At 38.6% G+C, this 12293-nt stretch overlaps 1 protein-coding gene across 1 annotated transcript in view; it reads right to left on the bottom strand.

The window, feature by feature from the left end:
- trpc5a (transient receptor potential cation channel, subfamily C, member 5a) overlaps positions 1–12293 on the bottom strand; it is a 175455-nt gene that overhangs the window by 23605 nt on the left and 139557 nt on the right. Inside the window, exons 12-13 of the mRNA XM_038299019.1 lie at positions 10888–11088; positions 10068–10189 (exon numbers count right to left, since the gene is read on the bottom strand). Coding sequence (XP_038154947.1) covers positions 10068–10189; positions 10888–11088 — 323 coding nt within the window. The remainder of the gene's footprint in view (positions 1–10067; positions 10190–10887; positions 11089–12293) is intronic.

Below are 12293 nucleotides of genomic sequence, written 5' to 3'. Positions count from 1 at the left end.
TGGACTGATAGTCCAATCCAGTGCTGCAAATAGTAAACACAGGTCACCACATTAAATAAGTATTTGGATAACTGCTTTAAAGTAAAGCTTTTCTCTTTTTTTTGTCTTTTTTAAGTAGAGAAAAGGGTTTAATAAAAAATGCAAAGTCTCAGAATTTTTCTATATTAAAGAAACCTATATAGCCCCATCTTTTCTGTTTCTCCTCTCTCTCTCTTCTCCCTCCCAGCTGTCTCTTCTTTTTCTCTTCTCCTCTGATTCCTCTCATCTCTCACTCCACTAGGCCGAGTCATAAACTGCTCCAGCTGATCCTCAGCAGCTACTCAGTCATTTCACCGTATACCTCTGCTGTTTGTGGGAAGTGAACCGAGAAGGAGACGCAGAGTGTGCGCTTGCATTTCGTTTTTCTGTGTCAGCAAACAAAGTACATTTGTGTGTTTACGCTCAGCAAGCCGTCAATTTGCAGTTAATTTACTCCAGCGTACGGACCTCATCTTTTGCATGAACATATGCGGTTTTATCTGGTTTTACAAAATGAAACCTCTTTTAGACAGCTTCAGTTTGTTGGCTGTTATCTTTTTTGAAAGTCAAGGTGAACAAATGACGTACCACAGCAATAGGGCATAGCAATAGTGGGAAGGAGAGTGAAAATACTAAATGTTTAAACCTGTTTTACAAATAAAAGTCTTATAACTGTGGTGGTTATTTCATTTCAGACATCTTTACTGTGTTATGCTTGCATGAACGGAAGTCCAATAAGATAATAATTTGGATATTTAGTCCACACATGCAATAAATACTCTGTGTGGATAAGCTACTTCTTATGGGCATGTTTGACATGTTACATGCACAACGGGGCCTCAATATATCACACGCATGTGATTGTTCCTGTCCACTTTTCTCCCTTTGAAGACATTGCCCACCAGTCAAAGCACCCCGCCTGTGATTGGTTACTTTTAAGGAGATGCCGCATCTTGATTTGTGACACGTTGTCAAGATAACCAGCGTAAATTGTGGCTGTTTCTAAATATGTGTACCTGTGTGTTCTTATATGCTTGTGAAACCTATAATAGACCGAGTCTAGTATATCTTTAGTGTGGGGACTATAAATCTGATATGATTTTTTTTTTTTTTTATTGTTATTTTTGTACAATTTGCTTAACTATGTATTTTTGTTGTTAAATATAAGAGATTTTGCAGATAGATTTTTTTACACATACATTGTTTAGATTTACTTATATCTTTCTACCCCTTTTATAGAATAGAATAAAACAGAATAGAATAGAATAGAACAGAATACAATAGAAAATCCCTTTATTATCCCACAATCAGGAAAATCTGGTGTTTACAGCAGCAAAAAGATTATAGAAAAGATTACAATAACAGTGAACAAAGACTGTATCTAAAATAATATGCAAGAAAGCATAACAAGCTTTTTCTGAGGATAATATAAGCAAATGATATAGAGTGACATGAAAACTAAAGTTTTGTTTACTATGTTTGCACAGTAAAATAACTTGTTTCCATTGATTAGTGTTGTGTCAATGTGCTCATGAGGTCAGCAGCAGGCAATTGACTTCTTTTGGTTGAAGAAGTAAAATAAACATGTGTTCTATCCTTTAAAGGCTTCAAGTAACATATGTCTGAATTTCATATCCACAACCATCAACGTTAAGCCATTTATTAAGTGTATTTCTTATAAAAATGTTCGCTATGGCTTTGAAATACAAAATCCTGCTAATGTTTTAGGGTAGAAAGAGGCTTCCACTCCTGCAGGTAAGCTGCAGGATACTTCGGCACAAATCAGTATTGCCAATTGGTAAGCTCTAGAGAAGCCTCCCTACATAAATTTGCCTTCAGAAGGATTTTATAAATTAATACAGCGCAAAATGTGTTTTATTTAACATTATAGATCTTAAGCAGGCAAAAAGATCATGGCAACTTTAAAGGTCCTGCAGATCTGCAAAACTCTGGTGGGATAATTGTTGACAGGACAACTATTAGTCGTGCATTCCACAAATTGGACATTTCTGCAAGAAGAAAGTACTTGTTTATATAATCATTTCATTTTGCCTAAAGCAATGTAGCAGGATGCAGATAAATGTGTTAATGACAAATACAGGTTGTGTATCCGTCTTTCCATCCCCCCAAAAATGTATCATATGGGTAAATGTCAGGACATAAGAATTAAAGTTTAAGTCAAGTTCTTTGGAAAGAGGCTTTGTAAATTTTATCACAATTTCTTGCTTCGGACAATGCCGCCATAAAGCTGACATCACTGGCTTCATCTACACATTTTACAACCAGATTGAGAAACTAAAGTGGAAAGAAATGCAATTTCTCACCAATATTTAAATGCCACCATAGGGCAAAGAAACAATGCTTACAGCCAAGGACTGCTATAAGTATTATTTTGTTTGATAAAGAAAAGTGTACACATCATAGAGAAGGAAAGCACTGTGAAAAAGTAAATACATGGGGAGGTGCAGAGCGTAAGAACAGGAGTTTTAGCAGCAACAGTGTGCAGGTGAAGAAACAAGACAGACACATGTGTATAAATGCTGCTAGTGTGAAACGATCTAACACATTAGTGGTGATAAGTGTGTGAAGTACAGATGAGTGAGAGAAGAGGGAAGGAGGGGAGACACCTGAGCAGAAACAGGAAACGATCCTGTGAAAATAACTTTGAGATCATGATAAGTGTGTGTGAATTAGAGAGTGAACGAACAGGGTGGAAAATTTCCAATCACACACACGGACAGAGAAAATAATCCTTGCATTGTAAACTCATGAATAATGATTCAGACTGCACTACCCGTGGGGCTGCAATCACTCCGTTTGCATAATGCGTCATCTCAGCTGTCTCCTCAGCTCTCTGCATGCTCATTTAGCTTCAGCGTGACGCTGATTTCTTTCCCACAGCTTTGAATGCAGTAGCAGCCAATCAGAGCTGATGTACCAGGGATAAATCATTAGAGGAGCCTCAAGATCATTTTTATTTAATGGTGTTAAATCTCTGTCAGGAATTGAATGTAAATCTCAAAGAGTTTTCAAAGAAATAAATGAAAAACATTGTTGACATCTATCTAATCTTAAGCACAATTTACCTTCTAAATAGGAGGTAGGTTAAAACATTCTGATTGTGAAGATGGACTGTATATAGAAACAAAAAAATAAAACTTTGTAAAACTCACTTTTTGATTGATTAGGGTGAGATGCCTCAACTTTCAAGAAGAAATTTTCTGATGATACTTTAAAACACTACTTCTCAGTGTCTGATTGCTGTCAATCATGTACTGCAAATGCACAAACAATGCTTATCAAAGATCCTTCCTGCCGGGAACTGCTAGATTTTATAACCAAAGCTGCTACCATTCATTCGATTTTTCTTCTGATAAATAGTCTGCTTTTTATAATTAAATACACATGCAGATATATTTAGTCACTATACTCTGTCATACATTCCTTTAATCTGAGTATGTCATTCTAATAACTTTTTCTAATGTAAATTTGTTATGATTCTCATTTGTATTTTCCTCCGTGCATGTTTCGATTTCCCTTTTAATTTGCTCCTACTACATCCAAATCTCAAATATGGACAATACATGTTCTTTCTAATCTATTCTAAGGAAACATATCTATAGAGTGCAGGGAATGTAGCCTTGCCTCAGTGTTTTATCAGTTCTGATCATTAGCGTTTACAAGTGAAGTATCATTCAGGTATGTTATACTGTAAATACAAGGGATAGATTAATTTCATTGAAAATGTTGGTATGTGAACTATGTGAACAGTAGCAAATTAAGTCACCCTCACCTTTCAACTCTCCCTCATTATAATTGATTTAAAAATTTTGTTTGTTTAGTATACTTTAAGGCAGGCAGTTGTACACAGGCCTTTTTCTTGATTGTGGCTTTTGCAGCAAACCTATATAGATTTGGACCAATTTCTCTGGCGTTTTCCCATACAGAGAATGTGCGGATTCCTGCAAAACTACAGATGAAAAGTAGAGATTGCAGAGGAGGTCATAAGAAGTGGAAGTAAAGATCTGGGCTTTGTTGCTGTGGAAACATAGGCTATGTTCCCACAGCAATTTTTTTGCCCATATGCGACCTGTATCTGATCTTTTCATGACAATCTCAACAACACAGATCCATTTTTTTCCCAATGCGAACCAGGCCACTTGGCTATGTGGTCCTGAATCCGATACCAATCATATATTTTCAAAAACAACCTATGTCTGAACGGCCAGGTGTCATTCATCCGACCTGTATGTCATTAAAACTAAAAAATGGTCACTATTCTATTCGCAGAAGCAGAAAGAAATGAAAGATTGCAAAACGTGCTCCAGCACTACCATCCATGTTTACTTCCGTAAACACAGATCACGCTCGCTTGTGACTTCATTGCATCCTCTACTGCGCATGCGGGACACTTTAGTTATATGGATGCAGTTTACACAGGAGATCACATACAGGTCACATATATTTAGAAATGTGAACAACACAAAAGAATTGTATTTCACAAAAGAAAACGGAATTAAGCATTAAGCACTGCAGTGCGGACATAGCCATAGATGTCCTGACCCACTGCACCAAGGATTGAACTAAATTCTGTGTGAATAATCCACCAATCCTTCCAGGGTGACCCTTGAGCTTAAAGCCTACCTAAACCAGAGGAAGATAGTTTTTAAATTAACTGAAAGAGACGTGTAGAAAATAGGACCACACAAGCTCTAGTAAAGAATAAAGCCGGATTCATGCCTGACATGTCTTTTTTGACTTTAGCTTCCATGCGCCTCAGAATAGGAGTGAAGATGGAACACCTGGAGGGAGGCAGTGAGAGGACGAAGGAAGGAGTGGGATATGTGTGTTTTTCTGAGTGGGGTGGGGCGCGATTTGTTACATGCCTCTGCTATTGATGATCATGTCATTTACACATGTACAAATGATGTTATGCACAAAAATTGCACTGCTTCAGCACCCTCCTGATATAGCAGCTCCCCTATGCTCCGGCTACACTGCATACCCCCTTTTTGCACCACTGGTCCAAGGCTGCTGAGAACTGGTGTAGATAAGTTCAGTGAGGTCCCCTGACACATGTACAACCTAAGCCTGAGTAAAGGGAACATCCCTGTCCTTTGGAAGACCTGCTGTGTGATTCCAGTTGTTAAAACAATGCATGTAAAGGAACCAATCCTCTATAGACCAGTTGTCTTGATCTCCCACCCAACAAAAGGCAGTGGAGTGGCTCAGTCTCATAGAACCTGTAGCCTCCCTACAGGCCTTACATCGGAGTAGAGATTAAACTGTCATCTACTTGCTGCTGTTGTGTCTTACCCACTTGAAGTCTAACTTGTCCATTGCTTTAACACCATCTTGCCAGCACTCCTGCGCGGAAGTTGCAGGGCACAGAAGTGAACCAAAAACAAGTACCACCACGATACATGCGATTACACAGATGTAAGTGAGTGGTTGCTGTCTAGAGCACTGATGGTACTGTTTTGTCACAACTGTCAATCCTGACACCAGGGGCTTCACCTACAACAGGGATGGCTGCACCATGAAAAAGTTCTCAGACAGCTAAGCCATTGTGGACTGTGTGTCTAAAAAGAAGGAGTTGGAGTCTCCGTCAGTCATCATGGACTATGTGAATTTGTGTGAGGGTAATAACCTGTGCTTGAACACCCTTGGGGCGAAGGGGATGTGATCAATTGACACTAATGGTAACAATAAACTGGACTGGTCCCATAACACTAATTCCCAAGAAATGCGCAGGCTTTTCCTCAGAACTATTTTACGACTGTGTTAGCCTCTGCTGTCTTTAATGCTGTTGTCTGCTGGGTCCCAGGCAGCACAGGATGAGAAATAAGGAATAAGAACAGGCTGGTAAGGAGGGCCAGCCCTGTCCCGGGCTTTCAACTGGACTCTGTGGAGATCGTGTGTGAGGCCAGAATTCATCCATCCATCATGGAGGACAACTCTGACCCACTGCACCAGGCAGTAGAGAAGCCGAGGAGCTCCTCCAGTGGCCAATTAAGACACCCTCGGATATGGAACTAACCACAGGTCCTTCATCGTCACTCCTGTCAGAATGTTCAATTCTATTATATAATAAGTCATGCAATGGACTCTATATTCAACAAATTCCTGCAATGATTGTGACTTTAGAACAAATACGTAGATAACTTTAATCATTGACTTACCAGTGCAAGTCAATAAACAATAGTATTAAATATTTCTTTATTTGATCTCTAATTCAATTTAGTTTATTTATACATTTCAATCTTCTATCAGAAAGCTTATTTATTATATATTCCTGGAATATCTGCACATTTGTGTGTTACAAACAGCTGTTGCTACAGGTCAATTTCTCCTTTGTATGATTGATAAAACGTATCTTTTCTTTTTGTAGTTCAGAAAACTACCATCAGAGAGTTGACAATTTAAAGTTGACAATTTAATCTGTATTCTGCATAAAAACGTCCATCAGCAGCCAGGGCATGGAAGGCATTTCACACTAATCATGTCACAAACAGCACTACTCTTTGAGAATTGGATGCTTTTCATACTGGCTCTAATTACATTTAGACTAAAAGCATCCCTGATGCCTCATTTAAATGTGGGCAAGAAGCCTCATTGACTAGAAATGCTATTTATTAAGGAAGTATGAGGGGCAAATGTTCCTGTGTATACACTTAATAAATGGGGGTGTAAACAGGTTGGAACATAGTTTAGACATGCAAAACTGGCAGAGGGGTCTTCCAGTCTGTGTTGCGTGAAGAGGAAAGTAATGTTTTATGAACCTATATAAAAACCTAATCAAGTTGGAGCAATGTTTTAAATGGATATAGTTCACTAAAAGCAATCAATAGCAGGGTTTCCTAACTCTAGTCCTCAGGGCCCACTCTGGTTTTAGGTGTTTCCCTGCTGCTACACACCTGACCTGAATAAAAAGGTGATTAACCGGCTGTTGCAGCATTTGATGGCTTGTTAAAAAAGGCAATGCAATCATTTGAATCAGGTTTGCTTAAGTAGAGACACATCTAAAAGATGAAATCCAGTGGACCCCAAGTTAACTTGGGAGCAAGATGAATTGTCACAAGATCTGTTGATACAAAAACTCACGAAAAAGAAGCAAATAGATGCATTTGGCCTCGATACAGAAATGTTTCGGACCAATGAAAGCCAGTGATGTGAATTGTGTCAACAGCTCAACCAAAGGCAGAAAGCAAAACAAGCAAAACAAACACGGGTGCGCCAGTTTTAGCTGGAATGTACTCTATCTCTTTTTGGAAAACAAGAAAAAGGAGGTGTTTTTAGCCTTGGTGGATGAGAAAGATGTTTGCACATTCTTCCTGACCGGATTTTGTAAGAGTTTGATTTATCAGTTAACTCTGCTAATTGTTAAGCAAATCAAGCTTCTACTGCTGTTGCTGGTGAAGATTCTAAGTCATCCGGGTCATTGTCATTCCAAAAAAGTTAAAAACCATCCACTGAGCTTTGTTTCCAAATTTGAGGATGTTTTTCATGCTGTGTATGATTGGCTAAAAACTGGACATGCGAGGCAGGTACCCAATCAATTGAAGAATTGCACTGAATGCCCCTCCCTTTTGCGAATCCTTGCAGGAGCCTTCACAGATCTGTGTAGTTCAAATTGAATTCCACATGGTATGAATCTGGATTTTGTACTGAGGACCAGGATAAGGAAACCTTGATCTAGACGTTTTAATCAGTCTTTAAGAACAGCTATTTTTCCCTTTTAGGTTATCAGTTCAATCCAAACAAATCACTTTATAAAGAATCTAGGGATATTAGATTCAGTTCTGTTTCCAGGTTTAGCAGAACAACTACAACATTTATCTTAAGCACTTATAATGACTCCATTTTTTTTTATGAACTTCTTGCATTATTAATAAGGCAGGTACTGGACGGAGGGCGTGATCTGTTGTTCCACTATCCATTCACCTTCAAGGTATTTTACTGCATGTTTTACTGTAATGCAATCGATTAGATCAATACTGCTATAATCCAAAACAAACCTCTTTCCTCATCTGAATTCAGCAGCGGTACTCTGCATCTCTGCTTTTTGACTGAGTTTCATACCTACAATGACTATAATTTAAAATCAACCTCTCGGTCTGCTAAACTTGAAGTGGTTTGTACCTGCAAATCCGTGCAGGTACTAATATAACCTGTCTCAGACATGTCACCTTTACAACAAAAACTAATATTTCTACTCTATTTTCCATTATCTCCAATACAACCATGCTTACAATACATGAAAGTCAAACTGAATGCATTGGCATACTAACAAAGACAGTGTGCTCTGCTTAAACATAAATTCAGCCAGAGTCTACAGTACATTAATCTTTGAATCATTGCAGCCTGATAATTATATCTCCACTAGAAAATAAAACAGTGTTTTTTGAAACCAAAGCCTGGATTATTATGCCACCAGGAGCAAACTTTTTGTATTCTTATAAACTTGGAATAAAGACGCATAAGATAATGTTAAAGGTACATTACTCAATTTGTATTATATATTATTCACTTCTCTTTCCTATACATGTCCTTACAATTGCACCACATGTTAAATGAGCTTTCCTCTATTTACTACCGTTATCTCTACAGGCTTCACTAGTCAGTTTGCATGATAATGAGAACGCTGGTTTCTCTGGGCATGCCTCTGAGTGTGACAGGCTGCACCCTCTTGTTCACCTTGCTAATTTCCTCAGTCTCCTCCACGGCAAGAAAAAGAAGGTGACGGTATGTGAAGATGGATTACAAAAGTCAATGACCCTAATAGACTTTTCTCTATTGTTATTAAGGGTCAAGTTTAAGTCTTCTTAGGGACAGGAACTTTCAGCACAGAGGGAGCTCTTATCTGCTGTGGGAATAGCGCTGTTTTGCTAAAGGTAATATGATCCACTCAAAATAACTTTAATATTTATATCTTTTAGATTACGGTTAACGTTACACCCATAAATCAAATCCTTTTTATCTTGTCCCATATGTGTACACAGCATGGGTGTAATTTCAGCATGTCGTCAGAGAGGGTTAAATGTCTGCAAGAACTCTGGAACTTGCTCTATGTTCTATTAAAGATTTTTTTGGTTCTTTTTTTTATTTTAAAATCAAATACAAAAAAAAACAGGGGCTGCACGGTGGCACAGCTTGTAGCAGTATTGCCTTGCAGCAAGAATGTCCTTAGTTTGATCCTCTGATTTGATCCAGAATGCTACTGCCTGCAACCTTACTTAACTAGGAAAGTGGAGCGCATCACTCCAGTGCTCAAACTTCAAGCCTTTTGTATTCTTCAACCACTGGCGGTTGTGCCAAGGTTTTGTCAAAGATTTAATGAAAAAGCAAGTTTCCTTTAGAGTTGGTTGAATGGTGCTTGTACATTTTCAATTTTACGCTTTCAATTCCCAAAATGCTCTCTCACTATCTGCCTGAAAATATTTCCCTAAAGTTAATAACATCTAACGATCATATAGTTACTTGGTACCTGAGTTGCCTTGATGAGTCACATTACTTTGATTTAGGAGCTACTCTAAGTTGAAGTAAGTTTTTGGTTACCATACTCCTCTCTCTAAACCACATAACTCTTGAAAAGCTTCATGGTTCAGCATCAAAAAGACATTCAGCATCACAAAAAACATAATTTTTTTAACCCGTACATGAAGATAGGTTAAAAACAACTAGCAGATAGTAAAAGAAAAACAACGACAGAAAATCTTCTTTTAAGTCACACATTCAAACCACTACGCTCTGAAGAGCTTATGATGGCAGCCATTCTATTGTTACTGGCATGTTTCATAAATGATTAGCAGCATTGTCAAAATGTGGGAGAATCTGAAGCACTTTTGATGCAGCCCGTGATACGGTTGAATTAGGAGTCCTGTCACATTTACAAAACACTAATTAACAACATTTTAAAAGAATTTGAGCAGCTCTAATGTTTGCTGTCAAACTAAATGATTGTCTCCTTTTTTTCAGATAGAGTGGATGATGCAATCACACGCTACTAATGTGTTCTTTCATAGTATGTTTTTTAGGGTTGTACTCACGTGGAGAATGCGTTGTTTTGCCTTTCGCAGCGGATGCCCTTACAGTTGTTTGGTTCTTCTGATGCCTTTGTCTCATAGTAGAAGTACAGCTGGTTGAGTCCGTTGGCAAATGCCAATAGAACCTGCGTGTACATATACACAAAAAGAGAGGTGTTTATATTAAAAGTTTTTGGTCTTATTCAGAACATCTCAAACGACACGAAATGTCAGTGCTGAGAGATTGTTTCCCTTTATTTTTGCACTGTGTGATGGCACCAAAACTAACCTTGCATCCCTCCAGGCACCTTTTAAACAGAGCTTTGATCTCAAGAATAAAAGCAACAGAAGTTGTGCTGTGTAAAGCTGCAGTGACGTAGTCTGTGAGCCTCGGGCTCGCTATGATTGTTTTTGGAGACCACAGGGAGACAAAGCAATCCACATGTGAACTGTGTTGTAGGTCAGGAGCTCCCTTGAGAAGGAATTAATAAGGCCTAACTATCATGACGCAGGCTTGCAACATCCTCCAGCTGAAAACTCAAGGGCTCGGGATGCACAACCCATGCTTGCTTCCATACTTCTCGAAAGAGAGTACCTGAGCAGCTGTTTTTGCATTTCATTGCTTTATAATTCATAACAGATTTTTATAAATATCAATAGGATAAAATGTCCTAAAAAAGGTTTTAGAGAAATGGAAGTCTATTAGGGCCGATTAAGTGGGTGTAAGGGTGACAACTGAGAAATGAATGGAAATAGGAAAGTTAGCAATGATTAGCAGGAAGTAATAAAAAAAAAAACCTAATGAGTTTTATCTTCCATTTACAGAGCCTTGATGATGCCTCACCAGACAGTAAATGAAGAGAAACTTGAGGATGTCCAGCAGCATCCTCCCCAGAGAGATCTGCAGAGGCCCGAGGTGGGAGTTGGCTGTGAAAAGGGAGATGAGTCTGAGCGAGCTGAAGATGTTGGCGATGGCAAACAGAGCCTCGGCGATCAGCGTCGGGTGCCACATCTCCCACTCCTCCCTTGGACGAGAAGAGTTATACTGGAAGGAGGGATGGAAGGAAAGGAGGAGATGAAAAGAGTGGGAGAAAAAAAAAATATAAAAAACAATCAAGTAAATCTAGATATTATTTTCTAAAGACATCTTTTCTTAATATTTAAAGACCAGAAACAAGTTTGATTATGTTGCAGCAGAATCCTCTTAAACCGGTCTCCCTGCATGCTTTCACATCTTCCCAATCCTTTCTCCATGTTTTTATTCATTATATCCATTAACCATATTTTCCTGTATTCAGTCTTTTTGCAGCTTCTTTTGCTGAATTTGTTTTTCTTTCCTTGTTCGTTCCACTCCTGTGATCTTCCCTTTTTGTCCTGCTGGGTTTTCTCTCGTCTTGTTTCCTCCTAATTCAAAACTCAGCCATTAGTCCTCCACAGGACTGAGGATTTGTTACCTTTTCCTCTATCAACATTAACCATTCTTTCAAGCACACAAGGCTTCACAAATGAAAGCACAAATGTTACCACAGATGCACATTTATTAATTTATGTTCCCTTGTACCTTCTCTCACATGCATCAAGTCAGTGTCTATCATACGCACGCATTGATGGAGCAAAATCTCTCAACCACTCCAGGGAATTTTCAGAGATGATGAATATTTTAAGAAAGAATTAAAAATACAGCAGTAGAATACAGTATCTGGCGGCTGTTTCTTTATGTTCTGGTATGTCAGGGCAGGTGTGTGCGTATTTGTCTGTGTGTTTTAAATCTATCCGAATGCATGTAATTATAATGCATGTGAGACTGTGGGACCTGTGTAGGTGGGCCACCCGCCACCATCAGTGACTCACAGATGTTCCACATGGCCCAGCCGTCTGGTGTTTGTGTCAATGTGTGTGTGTGTTTTATTACATCATTTTACTTTAATTAAAGAAATAGTTCAGCCTTTTTAAGTGGGGCTGACAGGAATAATTATGAAGAGTCAGCTCCTTACCTGCAGTAGACAGCAGTAAGGGTGATCTGAGTTTGGAAATTCAGAAAGAAATCTTATGAAAGAGTCAGAGGAGAGTGTGCTGCTGCAGATGGTTTTTCTCAGTACAGCTACTCTGGACTTTTCATAAGAGATCTGTGATGGACAACAACAACATGGCTTCACGTTGTTTACAGCATTCTAACTTTAAATTATCTAAACTTACGTGTGGTTCAAGCACAGATGCAACCCCATCCTCAAAAAATCAAAGAAATATTCA

Source organism: Cyprinodon tularosa, unplaced genomic scaffold (genome assembly GCF_016077235.1).
Source record: "Cyprinodon tularosa strain WSP-4 unplaced genomic scaffold, ASM1607723v1 ctg419, whole genome shotgun sequence".
Lineage (NCBI taxonomy): Eukaryota > Metazoa > Chordata > Actinopteri > Cyprinodontiformes > Cyprinodontidae > Cyprinodon > Cyprinodon tularosa.
The sequence above is the reverse complement of the archived record's forward strand: the minus strand, read 5'-3'. Positions and strand labels throughout refer to the sequence as shown.